General features: G+C 44.5%; 1 protein-coding gene across 1 annotated transcript in view; it reads right to left on the minus strand.

Moving 5' to 3' along the window:
• Positions 1 to 4,714: 4,714 nt before the first annotated feature.
• plxna2 (plexin A2) overlaps positions 4,715 to 13,293 on the minus strand; it is a 98,403-nt gene continuing 89,824 nt past the window's right edge. The window contains exon 25 of the mRNA XM_031566962.2: positions 4,715 to 9,167. Coding sequence (XP_031422822.1) covers positions 9,072 to 9,167 — 96 coding nt within the window. The 3' untranslated portion in view covers positions 4,715 to 9,071. The remainder of the gene's footprint in view (positions 9,168 to 13,293) is intronic.

A 13,293-nucleotide genomic window follows, 5' to 3' on the forward strand; every position in this document is an offset into this window, starting at 1 on the left:
ACACACACACACACACACACACACACCGAAAAAACACATCCTACAGATGGCCTCCGAACACCGTATGCAGAGTTATGTGCAATAATCACATAGTTTCATACAGTGCAATGTTAGCAGCGTGTCAAAAAACACAACACATTCGTCTCAGAGTCTCTGACAATACGATACAATAAGTGTCATACCAAAGCTCATGCCAGGACACCAAAAAGACCAACACAAAATCTCACGCAGCACAGCCAGACTGAAATGAACACAATTCCAAGGCATTATGCAGAATATCACACTCTCTACAGTCACTTTAGGAACTTCTCACAGAAACATACCTACAGCCTACAGTCAACTTCTCACACAACAAAATAACATAATGGCCACACACACACACACACACACAGACACACACACACACACACTGTATGTAACACAGAGTCTTGCACCACACAATGCCAAATTATGCCAAACAGAGCATCTCACTAGAAAGCTGCCAATTCCACAAGAAACTCGGCCCCTAGGCGTGCCATGCAAACAACCATAGCAAGCCCATGCACTAGCACACAGCACTGGAACAACACCTCTGAAACACTAGAGCCGTGCTCCACGCGGAACAAAGAATGCTTACCGGGGGCTACTGACAGGTTTGAATGAAGCTAGCTCCCGCCAAGAGAGCTAGAGTATTTTCATTTTAATGACTTAATGAGGCGGATGAATGTGATGCCGTAATGAGCGGTGATGTTTTTTTGATTAGCTGTTGTTGTTGTTGTTGTTTGTGTGGAGGCTGCTAGGATCCCTCCGTAGCTACAAATCACATTTTCAAATGACACTTCAGAAAGGTTTAGACTAATTTTTGTTTGTGAAAAGGGGTATGAAAAGTATAAAAAAAAAAACATTTTGGTTTATTTTCAAATAAAGATATCAATATGACAGTAACAATGGCGCAAGCGACTCATAAATAACCATAATTAAATGGTTGGTACAAAAGGGGCTCAAAATGACGGTAAATCACACACACAAAAAGAAATAACAAAGTGTTGAGCTTTCTGCCAAGACGCCTCAATTATTTGAGATATGGCATTGTAATTGGTCCAGGAAAATCCCTCCCAGAACGAATGGGATGTCAGCTTTGTGTGAGTTCCCTTTAAAGGCATTACAGGGCATTAGGTCCCATGTGGCCTTGAGTTGGTCTCAGCGGTACAGGATTACGTGCCAAAGGGGGATTACCCCCTCTCCCCACTGCATACACAGGGCTAAGGGGTGTCTGGGTAGAGATGGGTGTGTGTTTGTGTGTGTGTGTGTGTGTGTGTGTGTGTGGGTGTGTGTGTGGGTGTGTGTGTGTGTGTGTGTGTGTGTGGGTAAGTATGTGAATGTGCAGGTGCATATATGCATGAGTGAGTGTGTGTGTGTGTGTGTGTGTGCATGGATGAGTATTTGTGTGTGTGTGTGTGTGTGTGTGGGTGTGTGTGTATGTGTGTGTGCATGGATGAGTATTTGTGTGTGTGTGTGTGTGTGTGTGTGTGTGTGTGTGTTCGGTGTGTGTGCGTGTGTGTCCCTCTGAGAACGTGCTACACTCTAGATGATGGGCAGTGTTGAACCCCCAGTGACTTGACCTGGGGGGTGAACAGTAAAAGAGTGCAGTAAGAACAAATACCTCCAGTGCTTCCTTTAGCCGTCCTGCAGAGGCAGCATCACAGACCAAAGAAAAAAAAGGAAACTACTAGACAGAATACAATATACCGAGACACAAAAATCATTCCCATAGTCCCATAGTCTTACACTTCAGCACAGTGAAGTAAGGTAAGCAAAAAATAAAAAATAATAATAATTTCAACACAACAATTTTCTCAATCTCTTAGTGTCACATTTATCCACCTGAATGATTGGGAAACTCTATGGTGCTTTGATTCTTCCAGAAACCCACTCCCAACCACACACATGCAATATTGGCTTTAAACACATTGGCCTTAAATTGTTCATGGCATCAGCCACAGATTTTCAGCAATAGCATCGATAAGTATTGGCAATTCAATCTAAAGCGACAAGCGTTAAGTGTTCATCGGCATAATAAATACCAAACATCCCATTACCAGCATGCCATTAGCGCGAGCATCATAGCTTCCGCGTCAATCTGCTAATGATGATGCAGCGACAGGCCTCTCCGCCTCGTACTGGCTGCGAAGTGCTGGACATCAGAGCGCTCGGGCCGAGGAAGGAGGAGCTGAAATATTTATGTCCAGTCATTACCGGTGGCGGCCTGCTTCATTATTAATGCCACGGCTGACGAGGGTTACGCTGGCCCCCGGAAGGGCGGGCTAGCGCGGCTCTCACGGTTAGCACCTGGGCGACCCGCTAATTACCCACGGCTCTCGCTTTCGCCGCTCCTATCGACGCGAACGTCTCTGTGCGGTGAGTGATGGCGAGAGGGCAGCGGAAAGCACACCCGGCGGCAGCAATGCTCCCACAATTACATACATGCTACACACACACACAGACACACAGACACACACACACACACCTACACACACACACACACACACACACACACACACACACACACACAGACACACACACAGACACACATACACACACACACACACACACACACACACACACACACACACACACACACACACACACACACACACACACACACACACACATCCCTCAGGCATCTGTTTTAGCGGCTACACTCATCCCTCTCTGCCCTGTCTGTCTGCAGCTGTCCATCAGATTAATGGCTTGATTAATCAACTGAGCTCCACGTGCACAGCGAGGAGAAGAGAGCCTGCAGAAGACTGGCGCCTATCTAAGATATCAGTTATCTCATTTTACGCAATACCAATTGAACAATAAGAATTAAACCATGCCAAGAAATGCCGGGGAAATGCCATCATACTGTCTAATGCTATGTAATGACTACCAGCGAATTAATTTTTAAACAGGTTTTCAAAACGTCTTGCAGATACATTAGAAGGTCAATTTTGGCAGACCTGCCTGGATAGAGTGTGCAGACGCTGGGGTTAGACCTTGATGGTATCAGCGGCTCAGACGGACAGGGAGTTTATCCCCAAACAGCCGGGCCAATTTCAAAGAGACAGAATCTCCAGTGACCTTCGCTGTCAGGCCGAAATGTGATTAGACAGGCTGCCCATCGCGGTCTCTATCGAGAACAGGATCTCATACGCCCTGCCGTTCCTGTGTGAGATTTGACAAGGACCGGTCTGCTCTTTGCACACATTTGGCTTTCTGTGTGGGGTGGTGCTCCTGTTCAGATGAATCATATCAAAATTACGAATATGGTGATGATGCCAAGGCTGATAAATCTATGCCAACTTTTTGAAGCATATCACTTAGGGAGGAAGTTTCCCAGTGTTTCCGTAACAACTCTGTGAGTGAAATGAAGTTGTTTTTCTGCTGGCAGCTGACAACCAATCTCCCATGACTATATCGCTGGGCTCCCCAGATCCCTTAAGTAAACATGTCTACCATGACTATATTAGTCAAAATCCAAATATTTACCTATGGGGCTATTTCCTAATAACATGTATGCATACAAATGCTAAGCTAAATATGGTAATATGGTGCTGCATAACATGTATGCAGCATATTTATTTATTTATTTTTACTGATATATGTACCATTGTTTTTTCCATCAGCATGTGGTCTCTCAGTGGTGAATGCATGACCTTGATGTTGACTTTGCTCTATGAGTTAAGATACAGGAACTATAGTTGAAAAATAGGACCTCTACAGAAAGCCTAGATTCAAGACCTATTCAAGTTTTTATAACTGTTACCGTATGTATACAGTATGTTTCTTCAGAGAGTTAGCAAATATTGGGACAGCAGAACTATGCAGAGAGTTTGCAGTGATCCAAGACATGTCAGTGCCTTCAGAGAGAGTCGCTTTTAAATTCATAACATGCCAAACATGAAGGTCTGTCAACGGCACCACCCCTGCGCTCACTGGAAACTCTCACGCAGTCCTTCACATAGCTCTCGTAAGGAATGGAATCAGCCAGACTAACGGCTTGCCATGAAGACAACAAATAGCTCTTTCGTATTAGCGCTCTTGGTTATCTTGTTATGTGGCCCGTCGAGGTCTCAGTGTATGTTAGTGGTGAGGATTAAATTGCATTGTGGGATAAACCCAGGCTAATATACACTAGGTGTGATGAACGAGCCATGGTTTCCATGGTTTCCACGCCCCGGAGCAGAGCAAAGTGGCTTAACCAGGGGCTACATATAGGACAGTAGAAAAGTGCATGCGGAGCAATATTGCATGGTTCATTAAGGCTTCCCATTGGTATGCACTGAGTTCTAGAATTGTATTACAGACACACAGAATTAGATTATCTATTATGAATGGCAGTAAGCTATTACTCTGTGTTCTAATGTTATCTTCTTCTGCTCGTTTAACCATTATTATTATTATTATTATTAATAACCATATTTAGCTTAGAATTTTGCCATGACTGAGTGATAAGGGTTTAGTTTCTGTTTAAGCATGTTCCTATGTTGACTGGTATCCATAGCAATACATGTCATCAAGGCTCCTAGCAAGGTAGAAGGTTCTGTACATGGAAGAATGACATGTAGGCCTTTCTACTTTTTAAAATGATATGGCCTGGACCCTGTTCTGATCTTGAGGGACATGTGTAAACTGTTTGAAGATTTAGGACTCTATTTGTCTGACTGTCAATACATCCACACCATTCAAATGATCCCTTTTTTTTAACCAGTAAAGTTTATTTATATATAACAACGGTACAAAGTGAATCCTTGGCTTGCAAAATAGGTGTGCTTCATATTTACAATAGGTACACAATAATATATTATCATAACAAACGCAAATAAAAAAAAACAAGACCAACCTTTTTTTAAATATTTTACCTTTCTTACAATTTTCACAACACCTTTATAAAACAACAAGAACAGACAGCCATAATAATAATCATTATTATTTAATTTACAATAATACACAACTCCAGTGTCTACAAAGAAGGGTTGTTATATTATGTACTGTGTTTCGGAGTGGAAGGATATTATTTTCTTCTGTAGTGATATTCAGGCCCATCTCTCTGGTTTCTGACTCTGTGGAATGGCAATATATATATATATATATATATATATATATATATATATATATATATTGTGTATACGAGCATAAGACTGTCCTGTGATTCAAAGACTCCCCTTTCACCATTGTATGACAGCCACAAAGGGTTCCACTTTGGGTTCCAGCGCGGCCACATGTGGAAGCTGAAGTTCAGGTTCAAAAGTGACCAAATGTGGAAGATCATTACTAACATGAACAGAGTAAGTAAATGTAAATTCTGCAATAGAAAAAAAAACCTTTGGGGAAAGGATACCTAAAAAATACAACAATAAATAAAAATAAAAATAAAAAAAACGTGTTTTACTCTGTGAAATCTCAAAAAAGGGGCATTGATATTGATGACAAAGTCCTCCGTTACTGTAACAAGCCTGGTGTAAATAGCCTTAAGATTATCCTTCCAGCTGGTAACACCGCTGCCAGGGGGAACCAATGACATTAATGGCCTTCAGTTATGGCAGAGGTATCTATACTGTACTGTACTATAAGTGGAGCATAACGCACACAGGGAGGATGAGCAACAGCACACTGATACTTTGTAGTCGCACAAAACTGAGAGTTGGGTTTGAGTTAGGTGTGTGCAAGTCAAAAGCATCAGGCTGCTTCGCTCACAAGTTGCCCACTGATGATTATGTGTTCCACTGTACTCAACAGTACTATGAGAGTGTAGGGAGGACTGTGTAATATAAAGTCTAACTGTAAAAGGCTGTGTGTTGTTGACTTGAGCTGGTGTACGAGGTGACTTGCCAATGACCATCAGCTGTGTCCTGCAGAGCCCCCCCCCCCCCCCCCCCCCCCCCCAACAGCTGCCTGCATTAGTTCCATATCAATCACGTCAGTCCCTCCTGAAGTTCGAGCCTCTCTCTCTAGTTTTGATGTGGATACATATATTTTTTTCTAAATCTTCTGATCACACTGCGCACACGACTAGGTGAGATCAAAGCGCTGCTTCAAAGCTACTGCAGGAAACTAGAGCTAAAGGGGGTTTCTCTCTCTTCCTCTCTCTCTATCTGTGTCTCTCTCTTGCTCTCTCTCTTTCTCGATCTCTAGCTCTCTATTCCTCTTCACCTGAGACAACACAGATGAGACAGCTGGATAGGGTGGGGGGGGGGCGCATGATGCACTCTTTGCCTTTATCTTTCTCATTACGTCGTCAAACACTGCTCTTAAACTCGGCTACACAGGTCAGGAAGAGGAGGAAGTCGTGCGCGTGTGTGTGTGTGTGTGTGTGTGTGTGGACAGTCTGAGGATCACGTTTGGTGCGAGGTGTTCTAAGGCAACGGGAGGGAGATAAAAAAGCAGAAAGAAAAGAAAGAACACAAAGCATTGCTTCCCTCTTTAACCCTTCAGCAGAGCATTTGGAACAATTGAATAAAAGAATGCGTTTGTTAACAATCGAACATTCTAAAATTCCACGCTATATTCCATGGACACAGAGATTCTTTAGAACGTTTATTCTACAACACTCTAAACACACCGGTGTGACGGTACCTGCTGAAGGGCCCTTTTGGTATGATATTTACCCCTAATAATAAAATCAAATCCAACACATACCGTTAATACTATCAGGTTTCAAGTATATGATGTAAACAAGGAGCTGGCGTTGCACTCATCACAGCACAACACTGAGGTGGACGCAGGCAGGCAGTTACCACGCACGGAACTGAAGCTCCGGTGACACAGGAACAGATCCGTCCTAGAACCGCCCAGGAACCGGCCCGGATCCGTTCCAGAGTCTGCTTCCGTTTAGGTGTTTGGCTTAGAACAATCCCATGAACCCGTCCTTGACTTCGACCTCTAATAACCTTGCCTCTTTTGATGAAGACAACAACAGAAGACGACTCATCTCAAGCGGGCCGAATGCATTATAAATGAAAGCAATGGATTCTTTTGTTCATGCTTACTGTTCAGATAGCTCTCTCCACATAGGGGGGAAACATAAATAACAAAAAAAACACCCCTTCCCCTCCCCCACCCCCAAACTGTTCACATCCAAGAGTGTGTTTGTTTTCTTAACAGGGTGATAATAGTGGCCCACTTTCTTCGTATCGTACCTAGCTGCCTTAGAGCGCTTTGAGACAGATGCACAAAATCCAGAGAGACGGCAGTGGTGGAGTGGCGCTTGTCTGATTGGCCGACTCGTTCCAATCAATCAAGTGAGTGCCACCTTCCAGAGAGGGACTGGCTCTGGATCCGATCCGGCAAGCAGCCGGCTCCGATCTGGCTAGCAGCCGGCTCCGATCTGGCTAGCAGCCGGCTCCGATCCGGCCCACAGTCAGCTTCCTGTCTGGGCTTTCAGTCACCCTCCAGTTCAAGTCTGAGGGCTTGAATCCCTTTATAAAGCATTAACCGACTTCTTTTTTTGACACGTCAGTGAATAATTTAAAGTGATCTTTTGGCACTTTATCAAGATCGACCCCCCCATAAGAGCTTGTCACTGTAGCATGAAGATATATATCAGTGGTGACAGAATCGGGCATTAGATCGGTGGCTAACGTCCTAGCCTCTTGGAGCTAATGCAACCATCTTGGCACTTAAAAAACAGAGCAGAAATGGAAGAAGCTTCCTTTTTTTTTTTTCTCTCGAGTGGTTCTGAATGACGCATGCAAAAATACACACACAGTTGACAGAACTGAAAACATAATACTGTCTGGTCAGTTTTATAGTGGATCGACCCACTTTTCCCTCCCGCGATGCAAGTTCATTCCATCTACAGGAAGTATTCTCCAATATATAGTGGAGTAGAATTGCAATCTATGTGTGGCAGTTCAGTTTCCAGAGGGCTGCCCATAAGATTGCACACAGCACACTTCAATCACAAAGCGCATTTTGGCAATATAATAGTGAATGACATATATGAAGCTAAAAGGTCCTCTGTAACCAGAATGTTTTAGAGCGTCTTCTCTTGGCCAAGGTTCTGCTCTCTGCCTCCCTCTGTTCTAGGAAAACGAAGGATGACTCAAATATTGGAACATTTGTACATTCACATAACATTTCACACGTTGCTAAAAAAAATGAAGAACAGCACATGTACACACAGAGACATCGCTGAGCAGTGTCTTTTGAAGTCGTCGGCCGGCCTCCGGGCTGTTCATCCCTTTCTCCGTGATGAAAGTGCCGTGCGATGCGGAGGATCGCCCCGTTAACCAGGAAGAATCGGGGGGGGTGGGGGCAGATCGACCAGATCGATCAAGTGACCTTTGACCTTACCGACACAGTTTCTTGAACTCCATGAGTGTAAACTCACTTTTTAGTCTCCGCATCCGTTCCGAGGAAGGATGATGACGATGGCATCCGAGAGTGAGGACGAGAGAGAGAGGGGGGATGGACGGGACGCGCTCTCCTCTCTGTCCTCGCCCCGTCACCCAACGAGACAGGACCGAAAGCGAAAAGAGTCCCTCGCATCATGATGACGGGAGATGCCGGGGGCATGGAAGAGGTTTTTAAAGTGTTCACGTATAAAAATAAAATTCTCAAAGGACATGGCCACAGCCAAATGTTCCACTCTTGCTCTTAAGAGTTCTTAGAGAGAGAGAGATGCTGTCCGATCATGTTGTCCTGCTTGAGTTCCTGTCACTGCGTGTTGTTGTTCTTCTAGTGCCAGACACACACAAGAGACTGCCAAAGAAAAAGGGAAAAAATGAAGTTGAGGTGTCTCAGGACATCTCTGCTCTGACTATCTTTTCACAACAGGATGAAACAAGCACTTCCACCCAGAGTCTTGCAAGAGCGGACATTGGTCCGCTGAAGCCGTACCACTGGTTTGGTGGAGATAACCCCAGCTCTGCTGACAATGTCAGTGGCACTTCACTGAGTACCATGTGCTGAGACTCTCTGGGTGGTTGTGGTGAGACGATGGCATTGGTGCCGAGGCCAAGCCCCTTGTTTCTCTCTCTTTTTCTTACATGTGTTGTTTCTCATTCTCTCTCTCTCTCTCTTTCTCTGTCTCTTGCTCTCTCTCGCTCTCAGCTCTCACGAGACATGTCGCTGATGAGTTGCTGTACTTTGGAGGCCAGACGCTGCTTCTTGGCCTGCTCGTCCTGCTCCAGCGCCGCTATGATCTACGGGAAGAGAGAAGAGACAAAAAAAGCTTCTTAACGACTGACGGACACTGACACTGACAGACAGACCTGCACTCAACACTGAGACACTGATAGACAGACATGCACTCAACACTGGGATAAAGGCACCCTTCCTTCGTAGTTGGGTACATTTTCAAAAGCAGAGCACGACAGAATCACCAAAGTTCCTGACTGCAGAGGGTTCAAGGGAATGGGTGGTTGTAGTGGCTGGTGCTTCAGTGTCCAGTGTTTCACAGCAACTAGAGTGTCAAACACCTAGAGCTTCCTAGAGATGCAAGTTGTTTATTGTTCTCAAAATATATAGGATTACAAAGTAATACAGGTCAATTCTACCCGACTAACCCGACTACTTCGAGTTCATTCCATCTACACAAAGAGTTCCTCAATATCTAGACATGAAGAGAAGAGTGTATGTGTAGCAGTGGACGTACTATGAAGACTGTAGATCTCCAAACAGATTGTTTTTGTATTCACGGCAACTTAATTTAGCCATGTGTATGACGTTTGGTCGCGGTTGGTTGAGTTAAAACACTGTCCGGTGGATCTCCTTTGTGAATTTAGATAAACACGCCCAATTTAAAAGTTTAAATGTTTACTACCAACGTACAAGTGGGGACCCAGCTCTCAAGCAGAGTGAGTCCCGGAGTAGAAAACACACACAGCTTTTATGCTATTCAGTTATTAGTACATGACTCATTTTTAAGTGGAAAGTTACTGTTGGGCAGTGAGGTCTGTTGCTATAAGACAGCACCTGCGTAGCAGAGTTACTCAAGGACGTACATGACGTAGCCTGTTTTCCAGAGAAGTCTCGATGAAACGTCAGACAGGGAGGAAAAGAGAGGAGAAGCATTTGCATCGCGCTGACACATTATCACTCAACTGTGGAAAGTTCCAGCGCAGAATAAAATATCAAAACAGTAGAATAAAATATCAAAACAGTAAGAGTGCTTGTAAACAAAGAAGAACCAGAAAATAAGCCCACTCTGCACCCGGCTATAAAGTTTTGTCTGCACAATTAATTCCTAAAATAATCTTCATCACACACAGCAAATGATAAAATCCAATAGTGATCTGTGGCATTGCTCATCATCTTGACACAATTAGATCTTATGTGCTGACGTTTCATCCTCCACAGAGCATCTCCGGCTGCCATCTCCGCCGGGCTGTGAAGCAAGCAGTATGTTCGTTCTTAAAGACTATGACAAGGCCCTTTCCCGATCACAAGGCTTCTCATAACATGGGCTTTGATGGGAGCGCCAGCCAGACGCTGTTTCATGAATAGAACATTAAAAAGGAAGATGTAATCGCCTGAGCCCCAAAGAGAGAGGGAGAGAGATAGATAGAGAGAGATAGAGAGAGGGAGAGAGAGAGATAGAGAGAGGGAGAGGGAGAGAGAGAGAGAGAGAGAGAGAGAGGGAGAGGGAGAGGGAGAGGGAGAGGGAGAGGGAGAGAGAGAGAGAGAGAGAGAGAGAGAGAAAGGAAGGGAGGGAGGGAGGGGGAGAGAGAGAAAGGAAGGTAGGGAGGGAGGTGGAGAGAGAGAAAGGAAGGGAGGGAGGGAGGGGGAGAGAGAGAAAGGAAGGTAGGGGAGTAAGGAAGGGGGGAGGGGGAAAGAGAGGGAGAAATTGGAGGGTAAGCAAAACAGACAGAGGTGGAGGAGACAGAGGAAAGTAAAAAAGAAAGAGAATGAACAGATGGAGAGAAAGAGAGAAAGAAAGAGCAAGAAAGGGCAAGAAGTAAGAGAGATGGGGAGAGAGAGGGACAGAGAAAGAGAGAGGGATGTCAAAGATATAGAGGGAGAGAAAGAGGGGAGAAAGAGTGGCAGGCAGATGGAGAGAAAGAAAAGAAGACAGAGAGAGAGAGAGGCCACACAAATCATCTCCTCTGGACTCTTTCCTCTCCTTCTCCTTTCCTCACTTCATCCTGTGTGTATCATTCCCCCGGCCTGACATGAACGCAGCATTTGTCAAGTCATGTTCAAAGAGGAGGTGGCGGACGCACAGGGGCACTCGCCTGTCTCATGGCGAGTCACGGAACCCTGTGCTGCAGACAGACAGACAGGCAGGCAGGGCACACAAGACAGGCAGTGTCAGCTCAGCGAGGCCCCCTGCTGGTTGATGCCTTTCAGGCTTCATATCAAACAGGAGCAGTAATGAGGAGCTTGATCAGGGAAGGCACCTCTGAGGGCTCCACACAGGGTCAGTCATCACTGGCAGATGTGAGATCTGAGGGGGAGGGGGACAGGCTGAGGCCCTGACCCCTGTGAAGGTCAAAGACACAGGCCAGAGTTTAAGGGTGGGGGTCTGTCATAGGCTGGGCAGCTGGCTACATTGATCTGTGAGTGTCAAGATGGTAAATGGCCTCCGCAGAGTGGGGTTCTTTTCTGGTTCTTCTTTGTATACAAGCACTCTTACTGTTTTGATATTTTATTCTGCGCTGGAACTTTCCACAGTTGAGTGATAATGTGTCGGCGAGATGCAAATGCTTCTCCTCTCTTTTCCTCCCTGTCTGACGTTTCATCGAGACTTCTCTGGAAAACAGGCTACGTCATGTAAGTCCTTGAGTAACTCTGCTACGCAGGTGCTGTCTTATAGCAACAGGCCTCACTGCCCAACAGTAACTTTCCACTTCAAAATGAGTCATGTACTAATAACTGAATAGCATAAAAGCTGTGTGTGTTTTCTACTCTGGGACTCACTCTGCTTGAGAGCTGGGTCCCCACTTGAGTGCTTTTATCTCAGCCGCTTTGATACATTTCTCAGATCAGACTTAAAATTCTTAAAACTACTACTTCAGCTTCCACATCATAACATCAACTTCTCATCCTTATGAACAAATTGCGAATGCTTTGGCGCATTCATGCAAATATTGTCTGAAGTTACCTACAATATCAATTGCATGTGTCATATTGATTGATTATTGTCAAATGGATTATGCAACTTCTCTGTTGAATGGTCACATCCCCCAAAACATCTAGTTATCGATTAATTGTGTAGGTCATGACATGCAAAGCGGTTAAACCATTTATCATTGTTTGTCAAGCAAATATTTAATCAGTTTCAGAGACACTATTTTTTGAACGTTTATTCTAATTTTATAAATTACTTTTCTTTCGAACCTTGATGGTTTATTTTTGACGAAGGCTTCATTCCTCGTGTCCAAATACAGGAAATGCATCTAAAAGGTCATGGGTCAGTGAGCCAGAGTAGATGTGACGGGCCAACATGAGGGACGTATACAGAAACAGTATGTGCCACTATGTCAGAACACAAGGTGTTTAGTCACCATTGGGCTCAGAGTAACGTCAGTAACGTACAGTACAGTAAAGTCTTACCCTTCTGGGAATCATCTACGGTGATCTCAGCCCTTAGAGTGTGGGTGGTTTTGTAAGGACCGGCATGCCAAATTACTGGATGTAGTCATTTGGGTCAATGAAAAAAAGTTTTGCCACACAAACCCAATCTGGGAACAGTTTTTTGTCGGCCTCAAAAACATGGTGATTACTGTTAGTTCCATCTTTTACTTTCTTCATTATATACAGAGGTTCTTTTTTGAGTGAATGTGAAACATGTCTATGATCATCACCAGTCTCGTGATTGTATGCTTGTACAACTACTTGGTTCGCAAAGAATGTTTGTGGCATCCTGTTGTTTCTCAGCAGGCTGTACATGAGGATACTGTCTAGTTTCTGTCAGGTTATTTTTTACATCCTTCTTCCACAGTCTTACAGCATGCAACCACTTGGCAACTTGTTGTGTTGAAATGAGTGACGTGGATAACGTTCAACTTATACCAACATACTAGCATTCAGTCAATTGGAGATAAGTTATAGTAAGCGTTAGTCTTTATTGTTGTGAGTGGCCATGACGCTATAGTAAGCGTTAGTCTTTATTGTCGGTGAGTGGCCATGACGCTATAGTAAGCGTGAGTCTTTATTGTCGGTGAGTGGCCATGACGCTATAGTAAGCGTGAGTCTTTATTGTCGGTGAGTGGCCATGACGCTATAGTAAGCGTTTGTCTTTATTGTCGGTGAGTGGCCATGACGCTATAGTAAGCGTGAGTCTTTATTGTCGGTGAGTGGCCATGACGCTATAGTAAGCGTTTGTCT

Source organism: Clupea harengus, chromosome 4, assembly GCF_900700415.2.
Source record: "Clupea harengus chromosome 4, Ch_v2.0.2, whole genome shotgun sequence".
Classification (NCBI taxonomy): Eukaryota; Metazoa; Chordata; class Actinopteri; order Clupeiformes; family Clupeidae; genus Clupea; species Clupea harengus.